Genomic DNA, 23,997 nt, shown 5'->3' with positions numbered 1-23,997 from the left:
ACCAACGCATGGCCTCTCACTTGCCGTCCGTCTCTGCCGCCGATCGCAAAGTCTGAGTGTGTATCACACCGATCTCTAAGGCCGTTCTGAACGTCGTGCTGAAGTGAAATAATAAAGAACGTATTACAGACACAGTGTAATGTGTGATTGACGCAAGCAGGCCGTAGTCACCCGTGGTAGGTGGTGTATAAAGCTTCGCTTTCTAACCACCTCCACACGATGGATTAGTCCGGACTTTTTTTTAGTTTAGTTCAACTTCAAGCCCACTACACTGAATCCTACTGTCGAAAAACCCCAAAGAGATGCTTCGTGCGGAACTGATCAGATCTGTTAGGAGAGGAGCTCACTATCGCAAAAATCACCCCAACAAACGTTCTGAACTAAATGAACGTGAGTGCTGCCGCTTAATTACATATATTTTGCGTGAAATGTACCTGCAGTTTTTTTTTTTTGCGCTAAACAACGGGGAGATGTATTACAAGCGCCAGCGCTTCACGAGTTTCGAACGTTTATGACTAGTTAAACCGCTTGGTCTTCGAAGCCTCTCCGAGAACCCGAACGACGGAACGCCGGGCTCTACTTGGGTCCGTTGTCTCGTGGCACCGCCTGATTTTGCCAGTCGTTTGGCATCGACCGTTACAGCGCGCTACGACGACAAGGCGAGTTCCTAAGGTGCCCTGCACTTAAAACTAGATCTTCTAAACTTTCCTGCGATCGTACAATTTACCGAGCCAAGTGGATCGCAGTAAGTACATACAAATTCTAAACCCACCCCTGAACACTTCTCCTGCCTCCTTACAAGTATTTGCAGGAATACCAAGCTTGTTTAATTCCTTCTAGAATAAATTCATACCTGCAAGCCTGAGAAAACTGTTTAACTACACTCAAAGTACAATAGTAATGAAGTGCGCTCATCAATGATAGTAGGCTCATAAATATCGATGTGACGACACTTTTTACCCAGGTGGTGAGACACCTTTATTATAACTGCGCAATTAATTCTCTACTTAGTTCCTACTACACTTTATAATCAGTAACTCAAAGGGACACTGAAGTGAATTGGTCAAGCTCCCGTTTTGGTTTGCACTGGGTAGGGTGGCTCAAATAAACACACTTTTCATGGTATATCCATGCGATAACGCGGTATATTTATTTTAAAAAGCCTGAAAGAAAAAAACACTACCATACGCAATTAGCGGCAGTCGCACCAACTATCAGCAGTGACCAAAGTACAAGGCGCTACGTGATTGGACGATATCCAAGATTCGAATTCAAACCAGTTTCGGTTTTGGTTCGGTGACACAACATGCGTGGCATCCGAAGTTATCGTTGGATGGGCATTCTTGATATCTCAGTAATCGGCATACCGCCCTTCTGCCATGTTGTATGCTGTAACATGCGTCAGATAAGCCAACCGACACGGCTTCGAATGGGAACAATCACTTGCCCTGGCTTACGCAGTGGATGAACGCCCTCCACGTTACCGCAGACGCTCAAATGCGATGCGCTTTTCCCCCACCTTTATTGCTTGTCTGGCTCGGGCCTGTACCGTAGGAGGCGTGTTAGCATCAGGCCAAGGGCCGGCCGATTCGAGACTGTGCCCGCAGCCAGTGGGTGCTTATGGCAACACCACGCCAACGAGAACTAACCAGCGTGTCGTCTGCACGTATTGCGCGAGCTCGATCGTTCACATATGAACATTGCAGCGCGAAAATTGTGAATTTAATATAGAGAACAATGCCCAAAAACAAATAAATCAGCTTCAGAAAAACAAGAAAAACGTGCACTACGGGGTATTCAAACTTGCGACTTGCAAAACAATACACTTGAAGCTCGAGACCAGTTGGCTACAAGACAGCGATGCTCGAGGTGGAAATCTACAGTATATAACGTATGGCCAATTGAAATTTTTGGATGCGACGCATCTCTTTAACTCGCCTTGTCCTTCCGGCGTCTTCCGTCGTCCGTAGTCCGCATCCCTCCCCCATTCTCCTCGGCGCGCCAGCTGCACGATAACGCCGCTCTCACCGCAGCGCCATCTGCGTGTTAGCGCTCGCTCCCGTCGCCGTGCCAGCTGTGCGTCAGCGCGCGTTAGCGCTCGGTTAAACATCGAACACATGCGCATGCGCTGCTCTCTCTCATTCCCCTCACCGTTAACGAGCGGTACATATAAACGCGGTAACTGCGCCGCTCCGCTCAGTCGTTCCGCCGCTCGGATGACATCCGATGACCACCGATGATTTTAATGGAGACTAACAGGCATGCTATCGCGATGGTCGGCGCAACCGTACGTAATATAATGGAAACAACAACAAATTGACACTCTAAGTGGAAACAACATAACGGAAACGCAGCGGAAACCCCACGATGCGTCGCATCTACCCATGGTTCCCCTCGCGGGAAGGTGGTGTAAATTGTTTGTTTAGGTTTCGCATTTAAAGAAGCATACATGACTATTTCTTGTAAAGCGCTCGTACCGTAAGCGTCCCCCAAATTCCCACAATATCTCATGTCTACCGACTCCATCTCTTCTAGAAAAAACCGTTCGGAGATGTGTGGTCATGCTGCTGAACGCTGTGGTAGTTCACGCAGCTCAAAAAAGTGCTTACCGAACCTTGGTTTTACGCTCCACGATGAAAGTTGCGCTTGATTTTAATTGTTTAGTACCTATATTAGCTTCGCTGGCTCTTCTGCTTTCAATTGGCCTGATTTTTTCCTACTAGCGTACCAGTCACCGAAGCGTCGCATGTGGCCTTGTGCAGCGCTTGCGGAGGGCGACCTGGACTTAGAGCTTGATACAGCGTACAAACTAGCAAACTAAAGGCTCATTCTTCCATTTATAAACGTGTCGTGGCTTAGCTTCAAGTGAACGAACGAGTTGCGACGACCCGTTGACGGCTGGCAGACTAAACGCTCGGCCGAATGACTCTGTGGGACGGTCGGCGAGCCGTGCAGTCAAGCCAAGCCACCTTTTTGTGACGTCGTACGAAACGCCACAGAAAATGTGCGAGGATGCAAAGAGGAGGACAGAATTTTCGAGTTGATGTTTCTGGTGAATACAGTCGCGTAAACGCCCCCCGGAGTAGCCTACAGACCCCAGACTACAATTTGAGCTCGTTATCTAGCAATGTTTCCAAATCGCTTCAGTGTCCCTTTAATACTGTCGATGAAAACCCTGTCCATGGCAGCTCGAAGCGTCAGAAAAAGAATACTTACAAATCGAAAGGTGTATGCATGTACTTACGAAAAGAAGCAGCAGCAGCACCTTGGTTGACAGCTTGACTGGCGCACCCTCAGCATTGCTTTCCATTGAGAAACCAGTAAAGTCGTATCACAAACAGGTGCAAGAATCGTGTCACGGTTTTCACCTGAAAATACTTTTTCTTCCTCGTCTTCACCTCCGAAACTGGGAGCTTAGAAAGTCAGATACTGGCGGAGACCATACACAAGATTCGGCGATAAGTATGGTTCTTTTATAATAAATCCCAACGCTGTATTTAGTAAAACAAATACGATGTTCGTCGGAGCGTTTTTCTTTCTCAGAAGCTTTCTCAAAAACTTACCTCATTGCAAATGTTCCTTGGTTCGGAGTCTTAAAATTTATTGTTGGCAAGGAACGAAAGGAAGAAGTGTACATCGGCAGCCAGCGCAGGACACAACCCCAAAGAACATAACACCAGAGCAAGCGCCGAATATGATTGTGTGCACGTAAATAACCGCCAACTGTCATATCCAGGTGCCCCAAAATGTCACGAGGCCCGTTTTCTGCGCTGATGTTTATACCTAACAGTGCGTTTGTATTATTTTCCGACGATTTCGCGTGGCGCGTGAACTGTGTGCGCGGTCGTTATCCCACGCCCCTGCACCCCGACCGAAAGTTTTCTGTTGTGGTCTCGTTGAAGTACTTAAGCTGTACCAGCGTAATCGAGTTTTCATAGCCATTAAACCTGTAATTTCCCTATTCGAAGTCAACGTGACGGACGACGCTAACATGGCGCAGCCGCCAGAACCGGGATTTATTGCCAATAGAAATGCGGACGAAAATATGAGACACGGGAAAACCTCTGCGCGACGACGAGAGCGCGACACAGACAAGGGGGATATCGATGGGCAACGAGTCAATGGTGATCGACTCACCGCTGAATTTCACGTAACGCTTACTCTTAGGTACATCTAAGAAGCAGGAAGTGGTGGAAGAGCTCCTATCATGAAGGCTTCGTTGCTCTCGCCGTAGGGATGACCTCGTCTAGCGTTTTCTTGAAACCTAGCAACGTGGCTGGCTGTCGAAATGAACAAGTGCGCCGACGACACTCTATGCTGCCAACGCCTACGACAGGCAGGTGAACCTGGGAGCTGCGCTGCTTGTTGGTAACGAAAATCTGAGCGAACAAATTTAAAATCTTCAAGGATAGCTAACGAGAGTTGGCCACACGGCTCCCACGGCACTGGGGCTACAAGCACACCCTTAACGAGACAACACGCTCCTTGCTTTGCATTTATAAGCAAGAAACGGCTGCAATTTAACACTTATAAATCAAATTATCGCGAAAAAAAGCAAAAACTATGCACAAGCACTGTGCACACGCTGTTTAGTGAAAGTTTTAATTTGCTTGAGATTTGCCAGCCTGCTGTCTATCTATATCGACTGGCCGATTCTATTCATCCGTTCGCTTGCGCCAAGGGGCACGCAGCCCAATCGGCGAGCCATCGACGGTGAGCCTGAGGAACCAAGCTCAGGCCAAGCCACCGGCAAATCAACGCTTTCGTGTGCGTGCAGTGTGTGTTTCTCTACTGTTGTTTTAGTGCGTAGCACTTAACCGTCTGCCACTGCGGTTTGGCGTAGTGGGTGGCCTCGTAACTGAGGAAATGAAGGAAACACCAAAGACAGAAGAAAAGCGGAGGATGAAAGTATGAGAAAAGTGTGAGTAGAAGGAGGAGGACAGTATGCCGAGGCAGAGCCACAGAAGTCCGGCGCACGGGGCGTAATGCACGTACACCCGTCCTCGTTGCGTGTCTCATCCGAACCACTTGAAATTTGCGCGGGAGGATCAAAGAAGATTTACAAAAACATCCACGCATCTCCACGAAGTGAATCATGACGAGTGCGCGAAGCATTGGGGATCGCTCTTACCGTAAATCACCCGTGAGAGTGCCTACTGCTGCTAAAACGATTTCCAATTCAACCCAATCCAATCCAATTCACTTTAATCCAATCGAATCCAATCCATTTCAATCCAATCCAATCCAATCCAATGCTCGTCGCGCATGCGCAGCACGGCTCTCGACGAGCTCTCTCTCGCTCTCTCGAACCTTTTTTGAACCTTTTTGTTCTTGTTAACCTTTTGTGAACGTTTTGTTCACAGATGTTTCGATTTATACGGTGCTGTGCCGTGAGCACGGACGCTGGACGCCGACAGGCCTTGGCTTTAAGGTGCTTCGCCCCTAAAACATGCTCGGAGGCGGTGACGCACTGCAAGATAACGGCAGAGTCTCACGCTCCGACGTGCGTTCATTGATCACGCGATCATTTCCTGAGACGCAGCAGCTATGTGCCGTGACTGAGAAAGCTGCAGTTCGCGCTAGGAAGAAATTTTGCATTTTCGTAATCGTCAGCCATTTTTTTTCTTTCCCCATTGTACTTTGGTGGCGCACTAAGGTTCTCTGATTGGACGAGCCCGTCTTCGTTCCTGTATATCCAGTCAGTGCGGCGTTTTCATATATTAGTGGTTAAACCTTCGCCTAGTCACGTGATTCTTTTCCCCGGAAGCGCAGCCGCCGTGTAGGAGATAAGGCGCAGGCGAAGTTGCCCTTTCACCCTAGCCTAGTATTCGTGGTCCCACTGCAGCGAAGCTCCGAGCAAGCGAAGCGATAAGAAAAAAAAGCGCAGTGGTCTTCAGCCACTGAATGTCATCGCGAGGCGTTGAAGGACCTTGAAATGTATGGCCGAGTAGAGCGTTACTTCTAGAACTTCTGTTCTCGGAAACCCCTTTAGGCCGTTCAGGCAGGGCGTAAGGGAGGATTGCTGGAGGCGTTTACGACTGTGGCTCTCTTCTTGGCGGTAGTTTTGTTGTCCTGTTCAGTAGCGCAATTCTGTGGAGGTGTATCCAGGTTATCAAATGAGGCAGCCGTAGCGGGAACCATAGAAGTATGTGAGAGACGCTCGACCCCGGACTAGTTACTTGTGAGTACCTCATTGAGCGCGGAAGGCCAAAATAAAGGAATTTGTTCAGCTCTCCGTAAAACAATAACTGACAATTACTATACTCCCTAATGCAAAATTTGTGCATAGCGCGAGCTGCAGTCATCCCGGTCCCGGCGCATAGCTGCTGCGTCTCAGGAAGTGATCGCCGATCAGCAAACGCACGGCGGCGCGCGCTAGTAAGCCGTTATCTCGCAACGAGTCGTCGCCATTGATTACGTTGTTGCAAATCGTGTTTAAACCTCCCCGAAAATATCACGCGATTGGGATGGGCTGCGAACCGAGGAGCGGCTGTGAGGGGCGCGCGCTCCTCGGCAGCGACACATAGCGAAAATGTGAGGGAGTGGCAGTGCGAAAGATGACGCCATAGCACCGCGTGCCGCCGTACCACTCACACTTTCACCAGGCGCTCATCTCCATTTTCTTTCTACCTTTGGTGCCTCGTTCGCTCACTCACGTACGTGGATATCGACGCTGACAGCGCAAAACCATAATACCGGGCGCCAAAGTGCGGCGCACTTAATGAAATGGGTCATGTGAAAATGACTGTGATTACTTCTTCTGAAGCAGTGGGTCTTGGGTTCGATACCTGTTATTTCCAATCTTGCCAAATAATTTTAAATGAGTGCTGAAAATTTGAAGATACGTGTAATGCTGATGAAGGCATTTCGAAGCTAGCATACTATGCACACATCCAAGTAAAATAGTGATATTGATTGAAATTCTATTTATTCTCTCTCTTTCCCTCTCTCGACACAAGAGCTGTTATGTGTGGCATTTCACGCGTGCAGCGGCTTTACTGATAGAAAGGTTTGATGGTAGTTCTTTACACCAGACTTCTGCACCCATGTTGGGTGTAGAAGCCCTCCTGGTGATTTGCGGGTGGTGCCTCTTGGTGCGGCGCTGATGACTCCACGACAGCCGCAAAAATGCGTTTCTGAAAAGTGTCTATTTACGAAAAAAGCATCTACAGATTATGTACAGAATGAAGTAAAACTTCAACATTGTAAGAAACAAAGTGTGTGTGCTAGTCAATTAACCTGGTGTAACGTGGCACCCCCGTCAGTCGCGGACCTTGGCCTAAGACAGCCCCAGTTTTGGGACCCTCCAGGGCCAAACCTGACTATCATACGCCGACAGTGCGCAGAATTGGAAAACTCCCAGCATCCGATCCCGAGACCTCGTGTCTCGTGTTTTTGTGTGGTTACCTCTACCCACGGCCCGCATGCCAATCAGCACCTCCACCAACCTGATTGGCTGCATTGCCGAATCCGTGCACAAACTGAGACGTGCGACTATCGCGTAAGCAGGAAGCACTGGTGACCCTCTCCACCACCAAAGAAAAGTAAAGCACAAAAACAACAATGCCTACACCTCCAGAAAAAAACCCACGCGTAGAAAACACCCGGAAGGCCTCAGAAGCAACTGGCACGATATTCCCGGGAAGCAGCCCTGAAACACCTTCTATGGCCTGCACTACGCGCGTAAACCTCATGGCAAAAACAGAACCCCCGCGACGAATCATCCGTGGTCTAAAAACATTCACCTTCATGCACGCGGAACGATCCCCGTGCCGCTCGGCCTTTACAGGTTCCCCGTTCCCGGAACTTCCGGCGCTCAGCTCTCCGCACGTCCGACACGGAAAGTGTCGCTGGTGCCTGTACACCTTACAATTATTATCAGGCTTATACGTACTTCTATGCATGGAGGAACAACCTATGGCTCTTTGTGTTCCGCAAGAGCATAGTAACACTCGCGACAGGAATGAATTGTTTTATTCCCCACATCAAACTAAAGAGCTTTAATGAAAGACAAAAACACAAGCTCAAGATTTATGTTAGTTTAGACGAATCATTTACCTAGAATAAGTAACACGGCTAACTTTGCAGGGGCACTGCTTCAGACTGAGACTACGTTTCCAACCTTATGTTCTCTCTAACTTTCGCACTGGAGCCTAAACTTAGCTTGTTCACTGAAGTGGCTATGCTCCTAGCTTTTATGTATCCACTGTGTGCCAACGTGGGTTCCGACCCTTCCCCATTCTAATCCAGGACCAATATTATGTTCGCTCTAATGAACCGAAATCTTCCAGAAAATTCTGCCTGTGTTAGATGCATATGTATTCTTGAGCAGCTGAAGTTGCGTTTGCAAGAGGACGTTCGCTTTTACACATCCTCTTCCCAGTTGTTGGCAATAATATCTAATACCACGCGAAACGGCTTGCGTAGCAGCTCCCCTACTATTAACAAGAATCGCCACAGGCATACAAAGATTCACTCAAATATATCAAACATGTATCAAACATAATTACTGTTGCAACATTTTTCAGCACCAAGTAATACCGGACATCAGAAAAAATACAGACATTTTATTTAGAGGTTCCTGTCAGTGACACACCCCGTTACCTTCCCATCCAATAACGTTTGTTGTGCTCTGTTAACAAGAAATGTTGCAGGTGACGACTAACGGTATTTCTGGGCTCTCATTGACGAGCGAGGATAACCGACTAGGGAGGAATAAAAGCGTAGCTGTACTGATGTAACTTTTTTTCAATATCACATGTTCAGTAGCAATCGCCTTCACGAGATGCAACAATAATATCTACATGTCCCTGTCACGTCAAATATTTATTGCCTTACTGCTGAAACTGGCTTAGAATCACGTAATCCTTTGTAACGCCTAAGTAATCATACATATTTTAAGGCCCAAAGTATTTGCTAAAAGTGTAAACCCTCGATGTGCAAGCCTTGTCGCATTTCCCAGTCTCTCGAAACTCCAGAACTAGACTTACTCTTTTTTCGTAGAGCGGCTGGGCATGTGACATTACGTATTATGTGCGCAATTGTGATGGGAAAGGGTAGAGGAATGTGAACAACGACAGTATCATTCAAAGTTATAGCACTGTAACGAAAAAATAAGAGGAATGTCCTCGCAACCTCAAGTAATTGAACTCTGCGTATAAATGTTGCAAACACTGACAAGACATCTTCTTTCATAGGTGCTTAACACTTGACGGTAGAAAAAAGTAACAGAAATAGATTTAAAGAATTACGAGGGTGTAGTCTAAGAAGCGGAAAGGAACAGAAGAAGCGAAAATATAATGGCCACACGATGCGCAGGTGGCTGTTGTGAGCAGTTATTACGGCGCGAGAAATACGGTTCAAAGTAATAACTGACATTAAATCGCTTACTTATTTCTGTTTTTGGTTGAGGATCACGGGAAACAATGTATTTTAAACAACACACCTCCAATGTCACGGTACACTCACTTATGCCGTTACCAATTTCAAAGACATGTCGTAGCTGTACATGGCTAGAGCGATTCAGCAGAATTGCCTTTTTGTAACAAGTAAGCAACGCTTTCAGTATAAAAGTGTTCTGTGGCCGTTTGCATGTCCGTGAAAAGGTACGCGCGGGTCGACTTTCATGTCGCTGTCTTCCTAGCTGTGCACGCACTGGCAGGCGTTTCGCCGGGCACAGTCCGCCGATATGAGCTTGTTGCCGTGCGCCTGAAGACATCGTTGCCGGCACTCCCCCGGATCGCAAACTGCAAACAAGGGCAAGTGATGATCAAGTTAAAAACAGGTACATCTGTATCACATAGCCCAAAGGATGACAAAACTTGTTTTTGCTTCGCGTTTTCGCCACGGCGAATATGACAGGAGGTTTAAAGACGGCAAGAGAGAAGAGAGTAGGAAAGCAAAAAGAGAGATGAAAGTAGGAAATCAAGAGAGAGAGAAAGACGCAGAAAAAAGTAAGCATTTATTGAATTCAGTACTTAAAAAATTCTGGAAACCTTTATTGAACCGAAACAAGTCAGCACTATTCTTCGCCTAATATTGTCCGCACGGTTTTCTGTGCGCGTTATTTCTTTACTGTCATGTGAAAGCACTGAATTTATACGGATGCAATTGACTATTCACCCGTTCTATGTCAATTGATAGCACACCTTGTAGCTTACGTAACCTAACAAAGCCTTCACCAAAACCTTGAAATTTCAAAACACACTTTTAGGTTTGTGTAAAGAACTTTTGTCGTAATCCTGTAAGTCCTAAACTACAGTAACTGCGGAGGGAGAGCACAAAACAGTTAAAAACAGACCATACTGTGTTCGCCAGCTTATTTAACATATTCAAACTTAGCACGGGTTTTTAGGAATTTTGGTGACCAACTGGACAATCTAATGAAAAGAGTTATTGTTTGCCAATCTTCCTGGAAGCAGGTGCATTCTATTGCCTGACATCAAGGGCAAAACCACTCCACTATATGTAAGGTCCCTAGTCTGTTCACCTTTGTGTCGAATCAAGCTTAACTGATGAAACAAAATGCGGGCAGGGTACAGTCGAGCACATATCCTGTTAGGCTCCACTGTTTCCCAGTTCTACCCTCCAGTATTTCAGCGTCTAGCTTACAGGGTTTATGGGCAGATTAGATGTTCGTCGATCACAGCACTTAAAGATGGCGCAGGTATCAGAACACTTATTGAGCTACGCTTTGGGACGTTAAACCGTCTCAAAGCGTAGCTCAACAAGTGTCTTTTCGTAATTCTTTTCGTTCTTTTTACCATAGCCGTTTAGCGCTTTTCCGCGAGGGCTTACAAGTTTTGACTATTCGTGTCCCAACTCCACGCGCGGTCGTTCGTGCGGACATGCATCCGTTGTGTTTTATGCGTCCAGTTGCTCTCCGTCAACGCCGCGATTGGGGATGCTTCCCACTGGCCGCTGTCTATTTTCTTTTTTATCCCCTCTCTCTATACAGCTTGCGTTTCCACTGCTGTAGAGTTACGAAATGTTGTTGCTAGTTCTCCCTCTGCTTCACTTTCCCAAAGGGTTCTCCTTTCTTGACGAGGGTGAGAAGAAAAGGAGTCCTGCGTATGCAACGGGTGTACAGAAGTTTTGTGTCATTCTAACAGAACCCCTGATTAAAGAAGCTTTACTTCCGAAACTGTTGGGAGTTAAATAATGTAAGAAACCGGACAACGCGCTATTGTCTTCCTTGCTATGCTACATATAATATATATATATATATATATATATATATATATATATATATATATATATATATATATATATATATATATATATATATATATATATATATATATATCAGGGTCGTGCATAGGGTCGTGGTACGTGTCATGCGTGTGTTATTGAACTGCACGCGTTGTCATGGAATGCAGGCTCGCTTTTTTAAATGAGAAATGTATCCTTGCGCGACGTTATTTCGCCTTACACCAACCCTCGTAAAGGTTCTGTCTGCATTTGGCTAGATACTTAACAAATACGAGTCGCAATCGAGGTCCGTAAATTGGAAGATAGGGCTTAACATCATCACAAGTACTGAAAGCTGGTGGGGCCCATTCGAGAAGGAACGCGGAAACGCTTTTTGGATAATCGGCAAGCTAAACGTCTCTGTTTGGGAGAAGAAAGAAAACGCTACTAGCCGTAGGCATGCAGTTTTCCGTCACAGTTAAACTCGGGTCATTGTGTCAGTTCAAAGTGCAAGGTGCTTGTGAAACAGAAAGCGTTTTTTTTTTAAAAAAAGGGGTCTTGGGTAATTTTTTTATCATAGGAATCAGGTGGAGAAGAGGTACGGCCTGTATGGTTTCTCGAAGGAGATTTCTTGTTGCCGCCTACAGGTAAAATGTTACCCCAATGTTCCTGGCGGGCACCTCACCCCTGTTCAGGGCGCATCTGCAGTTATTCCCCAGGCAATCGGCGCTCAAGACGTCTTGGACAGGATTGGTCTTCCGACACATCTCCAGGCACACTGATGCGCGGCAAGCTGTAAAGAAACAGCCACATTTTTCCATTTTCTGAGCACTTGAAATGAACTTACGTGCTTCTCAACTTCTACGTATCAATGAAAAAAGAACCTTGCAGCCTCTCTAGGAGAACTTGTAAGCAGTCCTACCACTCAACACATTACCATATGCAAATATGCAAACTATGTGCAAACTATATACATCGTTACTATTGGCAAACGTGTCCCATGTAGGGTCTGTTACAACGTATAGATAATCTAACGTCTACATAATAATAATAACAAGGACAATGTATTATTTTCTAGGTACAAATACAGCAAAATATCCAGCTCGCATAAGCCCACAGGCTTGTGTGCGTAGCTGGGCAGCCTCAGAACTGGACATAGGCGAAACAGATGCCCTAGCACCGTTAAAAAAAGGTCAAAATCAAGCAAACAGGCAAAGCATCGAAATGTGAATTCAAAATATCAATCTGTGGACACAAGGTTAGCAGGAACCGGATCAATTGTATCTTCTCGACATATATCATCACATACACACTAGAAAATAATACAGAAAAATCTCATCGCAGAACAGCGAGAATTTCCCGAAAAATACTAATTGTAATAAAATTGACAGAATTCACGACTCTTCGTTGTGAGTTGCAATACAGCCATCAAGTAAGGCATCGATGTCACACGTGAAGCATATATTCAACATAATTTAAATGGCCTAAAGCGATGTAGATAGAATGGTGCATAATTGCTTAATCTATATTCTTTACCCATGACATAATTAAATTTTGAAGCCTGTTTGTAGGACGACATAGAGGGATTGAGCGGAAGCTTATTAAAATAAAATTGCACATCAAAATTTCGTGCCCTTTTGCTGTAATTTGTGTACACCCTCGGCGTAATACATTTTTCTATGGAACGGAGACGCCGCGGTTTTTTGTTGGTAGGTTTGAATTCAGAGGAAAGGAAATTTTTGTGGTATATGTCACAAATGAAGTGCTTTTGCACTAGGAAAACATCTACCAAGTCCATGCTAACCGAGCCCTCTTCGCCATGAAAACAAGTGCCATGATTTATACTCAGGGCAATCCTTTTTTAATATGCTATATATGTAAGACGTGAAGTCTGTAAGGCGACGCAAGACCGTAAATTGTAAGCCCATACCCTAAAATTGATTCACATATTACATTACGAACGCGGCTACGGATGTCCGCGATGTAAGTGATGCTGTCCGCAAGAAGTGGGGTTCTTGTTCTGCATCCATTATATTGCAAACTTGTGAAAATCTTTTCCATACTTGACTTAAATATGCAGGCAGGTTGTTTGCATCACCTGTACACAACCGGGCTGTAGCAGTATTTGTACGAGCAGCCCCAGTCCTCGAGTGAGCGTCACATAACTAAGGGATTGGCTCCCGGGGATCTCACTTTCATAACTTAATTAATGTGCGATGCCGGCATTACTCAGATGCTAGAAATAAACAAACATGTATTAGATCTGCAACCTTTAGACCCCTTCACTGAGTTTTTATCCAGGAGGCCTTATCATATCGACAAGCTATGAGATATAAAATGCCCCAATAGCTTTAAATTCCTGTTTTTTTTCGTGTAAAATTAGTGGTGTCGTAAGATATTGATTATCAGTGTGAGAATTTTTCGGTCATTTTTTATTTCCTACAAATGTGGCTTTTAACATTTTTGGCGTCATTTTTACTTTGTGATAAACTGCTACATTAGCCTGAAAACATGTGAATAAATACGCATATTAAGCGTGCGTAATTTCTGTACGCATGTTTCCTAACTGCTGACGGATTTCCAATATGCCCATTTTTGCAATACTTCGATGCATCTTCATGTTTCAGCGCGCTCTGAGTTCCTCCAGAACAAAAATAAATCAGTGTGTTGGAACAAGTGACGTGTACTGGAAGTTAGGTGGGTGTTCCCCGTGCCAGTCTTCATCGGTACGTAAGTCTCTATAAGAAAGAAACACTATCTTTCACTTACTCTCCAGCACATCACACTTGCAGGCGTTCTTCAGACAGCTAGACGAGTTAAGGGTCTGGCCGAAGCGCTCACGGCACACCTTGTCGCACCGGGCCCTATCGCAGAACGCTAAGAAAAAACAAAAATAACACACACGTGATAGTTTCACAAAAGCTATTAAAAACTTTGACGTGGCAACACCTTCTATTTCGACCTTTCCCGTCCAATAGGCAAGTACGCATGAATGGCGAAAGGGAATTGTACTCTAACGGCTTCCGAAATCAACGGCTCATACGGTCGACCTGCTTAAGCTGCCAAGGAAATTGCAAACTGGCTTTATCAGAAATCGCTGTGCAGTGTTGTGCTGGCGTTTCCTAGAAACTTCTAAGTACGCCTTGGTCACCAAGCACATTCAATGATTCCTGCGTCCACCTTCAACAATCTCGTGTAAAAAAACGCCATTTCGACCTCACTGAGAGCAGAAAATTGTCCCGGTGTACACACCGCAATGGACACAATCGTCATCGTTATCCCGCGCAGTTAAATAGCACCAAAATGACCACTTACGACTGGAGTCGACATGTTTTATGTAGCCACATGACATCATCAGAGTCATCCATAAAACAGTATACAGTTACCCCTTTGCGGAAGGGCGATTCCTCTCGTCACCAGGCTCAAAAATCTGTCATTCAGTAGCGAGGCTCAAAAGCCCGAGGGTGAGTCGCAAGCTCCTGACGTTAATGAAGAGAGGATTCAACGCCGCAGTCCGCATCCTGTTGCTCATCCAGAACCAAGATGCCTCGGTAGGCAAGTGCGGGAACAAATTTTAAGCTACTGCTGGTCACCCATGGTTGCTGACGCGTTGGAATAAGTTCTATACGGAAATGTGCCCCGTTTTTAACCCAAAAGTGTTTTATGCCGGATTACACAAACCTCACCGGCGTCATTTTCGTCATGGAAATGACATCACCAGAAAAAGCTCCATTGGCGCGGTGGCGCCACGTTTCGAGCCCACGACTACTCTTGCCGTAACGGGAGGTGTGAAACGCTCTACCGACTGAGCCATGAAGTCATGCTCGGATAGTTGTTCGAACGCGCCTTGTGTTCCCCCTAACTTGTTCATTCAGATGGTGCTGTCGTCTAGGACAGGTGAAGCGAAGTAGTGCGTCGTGACGCTAATAAGCGCCGATAGTTGGCGCCTCGATAGGGCAGCGTGTAGCAGCGGGAGCTGCTGTGTTTACCCGTCCGCCGCCTACATGTAAGGCCGCTTAGCTTGTGGAACGCCGCCGCTGGGTTCCACAAGCTGAGGTCGTCGCAACGCAAGTGTCTCTCGCACACGCCACGGAGAAGGACCAATGTGGTCTCACCTTTGCCCAAGCGACCCGCCAGCAGGACGTCGCTCGCCAAGCACACCCACAAGACTGCTGCCGACCCGCATATCATGCTCCTTTCGCTGTAGCGTACTGTGACTTCACCATACTATTCGCTGACAACCCGTTCGGTTTCGTTTGCACGCTTTGCGAGTGCCTTGGGCTTCAATGGGATTTCCGCAAGGCTACGGCGCGTGTAATCCAGTGTCTAATGTTGACGCGTCTAACGGTGCCACACGAACGAAATATAAATAGCGATGTGAAAGTTCCTATCGATGCACAATAAACATTCAAATACTCTTGTGAGGGCACATTTTACTTTCGTGTTTTACCGGTTCATATAAAAAAAGGATCAACCACATTTTTAATTATCACAAAAATTTGCTACTAATGTTGAATAGGCTTGATACTACGAACCTTATTACGGATCCCCAAACTTCGTAGTGCAGCCAATTCAAACCTTGCAATGTTTGCCGGTTTTCTAATTTCAACTTTAATTTTAACAATAGAGGTTTTTAGCATAGCGGCTAGCGTACGCCATGCTGGCGGCGACGGGTACTGCGATCAAAGTGAGCATGTACGCATTCTTTTCGGTGAAGCGCAGCTCGCTCCGCCTAACCCTCACATTCATTCCTATGAGGGGTGGCCGGCTGGTAGACCCCGCACGCGCATGCGCAGTCGGTTTCCCGTGCCCGCCACCCCTTGCATTGCGCATGGTATCCGCTAAACTAAAGATCCCTAATCTCAGCCTAATACTACTCCGTCGGATGTAGTTTGCAGTTGATAAATGCAAAAAGTAATCACATTCGCGGTACAAAAGTAATGATAGGGTGCGCTGATTACTTACCAAAATTTAAGCCCGACCCGGTGCTCGCTGTAAGGCGTAGATGGAACAGAAAAGGAGGATTAAGATCAGTGACAGCCTTACATTTCTCTACAGTTTGTGATTCTCACGGAACGATAATCAAATATCTAAACTTCCCAGTCCATGTTGTAGCCATGCGACTTTTTTTACTGAACCTCCCGTACAAAACCCGCTACAAAGACACTAAGTCGCTACGTGTAGCGCTACAAAGTAGCGTTACAAAGTTGCGAAGGTGAAAACGCTATAGGAAATGTTTACAACAAAAACTTAATTGCCGAACGAGCCAATACATAGGCTTCCACTCACGAGAACGGACCAAACATAAGAAACTAGCAAGCAGCGTCAAACAAAGTGAAATGAAGGTAAATATATTAATGAGCGGAACAAGAATAGTGTAACCGCTACCCCTATAAGGGTTCAGTATCCAAAAGCCAAATAACAGGTATAGGCGCCGAACTACTTCGGAAAGCGATTGATATGTTACTTACTGACACCAGCCGAGCCTGTGTCTTGTGTCGCTGAAAACGTAAAATCAAAAGACGTCATGAGAGATATTCACTAAATAGGATTGCCAATGGTCGTGTTTTGTGGGCTCAGAAAAATGAGTCCACATCATAAAACCCACAGTAAATATCTGATTCAACTCAGCACGACGTTTCTTCTCGGAGGGTGAATGGGGAATCTTAACTGCTGCTGAAGTGCTTACATATCTGAATGCATCATTCGAATTATTGGCCCGTTTTACAACTCGTAACTTGTAAAATGTTCACACGTCAAGTAATTTTACCTGCTGTAAAGTACGTTCGCAGCGCTCCTGAGGCTTTTATTTTATTGATCAAAAGAAAAGGATAGTTCAAATCTATATAAGCACGAATTTTGGTCCACCAAGTTCTGTCAATTTCAGCGGCGGACGTTTTTTAACATAACAGAAGTCAATACACGTGGTTATTGTTGCAGGAACGGGCCAACGGGCGAATTCACCTTCGGCTTTCGGCACTGCAGTCAGGGGAAGGACGACGAGAAAAGCAGCAAAACAATGGGGGAGGTTTAAGCAAACCTAAAGCCTGTTTCGGTACTCTGAACGGGGTAAAGGGTGTTAGGGAAGTATACAGCGTGGTGGAGAAAAGGCGAAAAAAGGAGCGCACGCTTGCGTAAACACATAACCAACCTGTCATCCACTATAGCCGCTCACCGAACCCGGTATGCTATTTCATGATATGTAAAAAAAGCTTTGGTCGCCTTCTGTATAACTTATGGCAGAGAACAATCTACTAGGACTGCGTTCACCGAACGGGAGATTGATCAATCGGCTGGGCTCCGTAAGAAGCGCACTCCACTCCAAAAAATATTTGGGGCAACGCCGGCAACTGTCTTCAGCTCCACGGCCGTTGCAATGGTGTGCTGGTCTCAATTCCTATAAAAAAAAAGATTTTGTGCGCCATGCTAGCCGAAGTAAGTTTGACTGACTTGAATCGAGAAAGGACAGATCATAGGCAGAGATTAAACAGAGGATCCAATGTGTAGAAGTCACTATTCACTGATTCTGCTTTAATCGATTGCTTCAGGCACTCAAAACGACAAATCGTGGTCACGGCATCGGTCCTTAAAGAAGGCATGATGACATAGTACACCCTACTTCAATTTATAGAGCCAGCCTCCTCCACAACAGACGTTCCTAAAAACGCAAGAGATACTTAGCAAAGGCTTTCAAATTTCGCCCTACACTTCGTGAGCAGTCATGAAATGCGGCAGCAGTCACGAAATGGTGCAAAACACTAGCAATATAATTGTCAGTGTGTTAACTGCATGGTAGCATTCATACGATGCGATAAAGTTTGATAGAGACGTCAGTACAAACGCCCAGTCACGTATAAAATGCGCGTGCTGATTTTGCGCAATGAATGGGTGATAACGGGCATCCTCTTCTGGGTGCTTTCTAAAGACGGTAGTCAATCTTGGGCTACTCAAACGAGACAATTTTGGCTTGTTTATCTTTCTGTCTATCCGACCCTCAACTCAGCCGCCACGTCAAAGTTGAAATAATTTTTGAGTGAGATGATTGTATCGGCCCAACAATTTCAGTCTTATAAATCTAGAAAGGTGCTCAATATTTTCAACTTTGTTAAGCAGCATGATAATATTAAGCTTCTTTTAGGAAAAACTTCTATGTATAACTGGTGTTTGCCATGTCCTCTTAATTAAAGATAGGTGAGCGCTAACAGTCCAAACCGATTACGAGCCAGCAGAGCGAATGCTGCAAAATTGAACTCTGGAAACTTCCAATGGGTGGACAGAGACAGGAGGGTTAAGAGGTGGGCGGATGAGAAAGGAGAGGCAGATACGTGACAGAGGCGGCGGCAGAAAGGGATGTCATTTAGACGACATTTGCAGCCCCGACGCGAGCAGATAGGCAGCCATTTTTGTTTTGCCGCTTCGCATTTTTGTGAGCTGGTGCATTTGTCCGCATTTTCGTACCCGTAGCCACGACAATGTCTACGGTCACCTATGACAATTTGGGAACCTAGATTGGCCAAGGAAAAAATAAAAAGATAAGGTTATTTTTAAAGATCGAGGGGCAGTAAGAAGGAGCAGTCCTTTCTGGCGTCCAATCCTATGTGAACAAGTGTAGGGGAACATTAAATACCCGGGAAGGTGCCGGGGGAAAATTTTACAGACGAAACAACACACAAGGACGCGATGCAGGGTAAATGCACAAAGACAACTAGAAATGAGCACAATGCAGGAAACCACAATACTTACTATTTCCTTTAGAGTCTAAGAACAAAAGAAAGCGAAAAAGGGGGCGAGTATCAGAGAAACAGCCCGCGTGGGTAACGATAACATGAACCAAAAACGACACACCGCACTGAACAAACTTAGAGGACTAGTGGTCGCAGTGCCGTGCCGTGGTCGCTGTGAAGATTAGGCAAACATCGACAATCTTTTCCAGGTCTTGCGCCAGATACAGAACGCAAAGGTAACTGACGCTTTCAAACAGTGCGCTCTGCTGATGGTTGTTCCCATAATTTTGTCAACCTAAATTCGCAGTTTGGACCAGTTTGGACTAGCAGTAAAATGTTACCTGTTTGGACCAGCGCGAAAACGTTTTTTTTTTTTTTTGTGTTACGGCTTTGAAAGAATGAAAGGTGAGATTTCCCCAGCTGTAGCCAGTTGAACAGCCAGGGAAAGATGCTATCACGCATACGAAAATACTGCATGATCAGTACGGTGCAGATTCTGTCAACTATTAGACATTCAGACAAAATCTTTGTTCATTTATTAATAATTCTTGCCTGAGGATTTCTAGAGAACGCAAGAGTGGAAAACGATTTGTAACTTTGATGTACTGGTAAATGGTTTATTGTTTATTATATTGTTTCTCCTAACGAAAAATTGAAGCACTAGTACAACAGTTAAAACAACGTGGAAGAAACAGATTTGTCTATTGCTGAATGACATGTTATTGCGCCGCAAGTATAGGACAACCAGCGAAAACACGTGTTAACCTCAAAACAGCCGTATTTGCACAACTTTAGGACAGCGAGTAGTAATACACCCGCAATTCCTTAAAGCATAGCCGTCTATAACTTTTTATTACAGATTACTGCAATACGTAGTTATTTGACCGAAACCTCGGGGTTTAAGTAATAAATAAGAGGGTTGTACATAAAACAGTGGGCCTGATACTACCACTAACCATTGTGATGGCATCGTTGAGTACACGTCCGAACGGCGCATAGAATCGCCCGACATGACATTTGGTCCAACGCTTTGAGGGATAGCGTTCTTTTTAAACTACGTTAATGAAACCAGCCGACCGGCTGTGGTGTAGAGATGCCGTGTCAAACTTGCATACTGAAGACATGGACAATTTATTAAAACAAAATTTCATATGACGAGGCGAACGAAACATAAGGCAGTGGCATGTACGCAGAAAACTCCTCCGTGCAACTACATGCGCATGCGAGAAAAAAAGATGTTATAGATGTGTTAGAAGTAGAGGTGAGAGACTGACGGCACTCTGAAGGCACTGACGGTAGCTACGCTCTTGGGTCTGCCTACAATCGTAAAGAAGGAGAGCGCATCGTAGGAAGCAAAATAAGAAAGAGAAACCCGCATCCTGTTAGAGCTTCGCCCTCCAGCACCTGAGCGGAGTGCATGGGCTCCTTTTTCGTTTTATATTTTTTTCACTTAAACGAATTACTTCAGATATTGCCTCAAGGCAATTATTATGTTCGTGTTTATTTTTTTGTTCGTGAAAGCTGATTTTTCAGTTCTAGATATTTCTCGTCGGAAGGAGCAGCAGTACTTAACTGCGCGTAGTTGTTCCGGTGATTGTTGCCTTCGGCAGACTACAAATACGTGTCTCACAGATTTTTTGGTGCCAATGCCTGTCCTGCCTTATTACGTGACAGGGTGCGTACTTCATATAATTCGATTTTCCATTGCGCACATCCGCCGATAGATTCTAAACATTATCTAGGTATTATGCCATCTGTTATTTTAAAAGAAGACGTGCGTTACAAGGAGCCCAGACAGTCCTGAGGCCAATTCATGTGCAAAAATATCACAATATTTAAATTTTGCTATTTAGAGTTGTTTTACGGGTAGCTAAGGTATGGCTGCTTAATGAAAATAGAGTTTTTTTTTTTAATATAATTAGGCAGTCGGTGACAAGCTTCCAGGAAAAGTGGACATTTTGAACGTTCTGATGATGTTTTAAAACAAAGACGCCATTGAATTTAGGGACTGATGAAAATAAACTTTCACACACGCACACGCACACTCGCGTTTTTTTTTGCGCACGCACACACGCACAAACTAGTGTGAGTTGTTACAGCGAAATGTGCGCTTCCAAGGGGACGATTTGTGAGTGGACTGAAAGGACAGACGCAAACATTGGGTTTGAAAACGGGAGAGAGGAAAGGGAGAGCGTAAGGAAAGTTCTTGGAAAACGTTAAAGGGTGCTGCTAGAAGGAATCCTGCGCGGCCTCCACGAGTGGGTGCTACATGCCCACATCGATTCCGCACAAGTAACCGGCGTATCTAACACGTCCTAAAGGAAGATATCAGTCGGTAGGAAACAAACGAATATGAATACCACGGTGTCTGTGCAAACGTATCCAACATATAGAGCGGGAATAAAGAAACTTTTCAGGACACTAAACACGACATTGCAATACTGAAATATGTGATAGAGGTAAGTAATAAATGTATGACATTACACAAAATAAATGTTATCAACAGAACTTAGACATGCAGGCATTCAGAATTATATTGTAGCATTCATTCGATACGTCTATAGTGCCAAGTGTTCACTGCCTCCAAAACAGTAACGCAAAAATGTCAGTAATGTATTCCCAGTTCGTAGGTACCATCCTATCCTAGATATAAGCGCCTCCATTCCAAGCAATCTGGCAGTTGCGACTTTTTTGTTCTTCAAGACAGTTGTCTTAATTCATAAACTGTTTTAGTGCTGAAAGGCGATTTAAAGGGAGATAGCTCGTTGAGAGTACCCGGAAATTACAAATTGATCTTTCGAATTACTTCGCACGTACAGAACTTGCAAGTATAGCCGTGTGTCGTACTCACGGGTGCTCAGCGCTGGTCGCGGGGTGGCTGGAGGGAGAGAGTGCGGGCTAAGAATGACTGCATGCAAGCCGTACGACGTAATTTTAAATTCTTCAACTTCTATTCCCCTTTACTTCTTACTGAAACGTGTAGCTATTCTCAAGAATTTCTCATCTTACTTTTTTGGCTTCATCAAGAAAGGCTCCTTTAATAATAGGAAATGCCAAGTTTGTATACACGTGAGGTTCCGGAAGTGATAGAGGGAAGTGAGCCTACCATGCAGCCATTAATCCACCTGAAATTGGAGTTTGCCCTTTGTTCCTCGAAAATCGACCGGTACATTCCGTTGAGTATGCTTGCGCACGAATTATAGGCGCTTTCAAAAGCCGTATAAGTCGTTTGAAATGACCTTTCCTGAACGAAAGTGAGGACTCAACATAAGCAATTACCTGTTGTGAGTAAAGCCTGATTTGCAGCTTCCAATACGCGAAATTCGCAGATTACACCTAAGCATAATTTTATTTATACTTGCAAGATGTCTAAAGCTGATCGAGCTGAAAATCCATATTATAATCCCTACGAGGCTCTCGTTTTCAAGAAAAGAAGCGAGAAAAAGGGCACAATTTATTTCAAATGCTTATTCATAAACTTGAAGCTTCTTTTCAAGACCGACGAGAGGGTTGTGCATTGCACTTCGCAAAGTACGTATTTACAAACCCCACCGCGAAATGTGCTCATGTGTGGTGGAGAAAGTGTCTTCGAACCCTTCTTTCGTCAATAAAAAGTGCAAATTTCGTCTCATTTACATTTCATTTGATGGTGCAATGACACACCTTAACGTGCGGGCAATCGCTACGTTATTTACAAACAGAAACTGAAATGCTTCGCCTGGCTAGACAACGGAACGCGTCGACGTGTTTAATTGCAGCGGAGCTCCCTTTGGTGGTGATGCCTAGAGAGATCAGGTAGCAAACACCCCTTTATTTTTCAATTTGATTTATTTTTTTCTTCCGTGGGATATTTTATCGAATCATGTAAACGTTCCCTCCCGCACTTAGCGATTCTAATGTTTATCCGTTGGCTCGGTATTGGCTTTTATAAGTTCTCCTTTTCTTCTTCCGCCCCCCCCCCCCCCCCCCCATTCTACCTGCGTCTTGGTCACCTCTATGGCCTTGAAGAGGCTCAGTTCACTGTGCGCTCTGATCCCCTCACGCCAATAGTGTAGTATTGCAGTCCACCGTAATATGCCCTATACATGTACGTAGTACCTCATTCCTGGGAAGTGCGCCTGAGCCGCTATGAGCAACGGACTACCGTACGTGTTATCATAGAAACAGCTTTTTTGAACTATAGCTATCCGTAATCTTCTCGCTTTCATTCTTCTCGCCCAAAAATACTCAGAGAACCTGTTGAAAAGGAGTAGGGAAGGGGTGCACATAGTGTCGTCACAGCACTAGTTAGCCACAGTGCATGGTCGAGAAACAAGCATACCTCACCATTGATAATAAAGAAAAAAACAGCAGCACTTAAATCCCTGTAACAAGGAAGACGACATTTTGGAACACCTCTATTCAAGAGTATCCTTTAGCCACCATCATCATAATTTGCAGTTATGTTGCAACTGACAACTACGTTGCCACAGCCGCTCTCTCATGCAGGCTGTGCCAAACACATTCTGTACAAACATTGCTTTTACCACGGTAGTTCCGCAAGGAACTTGATTTGAAGAAAGAAAGAAAGAAAGAAAGAAAGAAAGAAAGAAAGAGGCGATAGCCTTGGGCTAGGTAAACGCGGCACTACCAGGACATACATTGGTGAAAGAACGCATTGAACTCACATTTTCTGGTTGCTGGCCGCAATGTGGCTGCAGCGAAAGAGTGCAGGGGTAAAAGCAATTGAATGTAAGTGGTAATTCGAATGACAGAATGCTACTGTTGGGTCTGCTGTCTAAAGGATCACTCGGTGACTGGCAAAATGTGGGTCACTAGTAACCCAGCCCTGGTTACCAATCAGTGACCAACTTGTGGATCGCTCATGCGTCGCTGGTGGTTTTGTGATCAACGGGAAGTAGATAAAAGGACAAGTAGCCCGTGAGCCGCAGATTCCTAACGACCCTCCGGTGACCCTCTCATAAGGAATGGATAATAAATACGATGCAGCACTTCATTCAAGCAACACTTCAACTCACACGCCGTCTTTTTCATCGTGTATGGTTTTTCATATTCAGTCAAGCATGTTCGCTAGGTTCGGTAG

At 45.1% G+C, this 23,997-nt stretch overlaps 1 protein-coding gene across 4 annotated transcripts in view; it reads right to left on the bottom strand.

Moving 5' to 3' along the window:
• Nucleotides 1-7,985: 7,985 nt before the first annotated feature.
• Nucleotides 7,986-23,997, bottom strand: part of LOC144153684 (uncharacterized) — a 163,729-nt gene continuing 147,717 nt past the window's right edge. For 3 of the 4 annotated variants that reach the window (XM_077685354.1, XM_077685356.1, XM_077685357.1), the window contains 5 exons: nucleotides 16,662-16,691; nucleotides 16,156-16,182; nucleotides 13,960-14,067; nucleotides 11,876-11,983; nucleotides 7,986-9,746 (listed from right to left, as the gene is read on the bottom strand). In XM_077685354.1, coding sequence (XP_077541480.1) covers nucleotides 9,640-9,746; nucleotides 11,876-11,983; nucleotides 13,960-14,067; nucleotides 16,156-16,182; nucleotides 16,662-16,691 — 380 coding nt within the window. In that variant the 3' untranslated portion in view covers nucleotides 7,986-9,639. Of the gene's footprint in view, nucleotides 9,747-11,875; nucleotides 11,984-13,959; nucleotides 14,068-16,155; nucleotides 16,183-16,661; nucleotides 16,692-23,581; nucleotides 23,609-23,997 lie in introns of all 4 variants that reach the window. The other variant, XM_077685355.1, reaches the window with a different exon arrangement.

This window comes from Haemaphysalis longicornis, unplaced genomic scaffold (genome assembly GCF_048455015.1).
Source record: "Haemaphysalis longicornis isolate Haplotype H1 unplaced genomic scaffold, Haemaphysalis longicornis Haplotype H1 scaffold_9, whole genome shotgun sequence".
NCBI classification, from domain to species: Eukaryota; Metazoa; Arthropoda; class Arachnida; order Ixodida; family Ixodidae; genus Haemaphysalis; species Haemaphysalis longicornis.
Note: the sequence above shows the minus strand (reverse complement) of the source record. Positions and strands in the feature narration are given on the sequence as shown.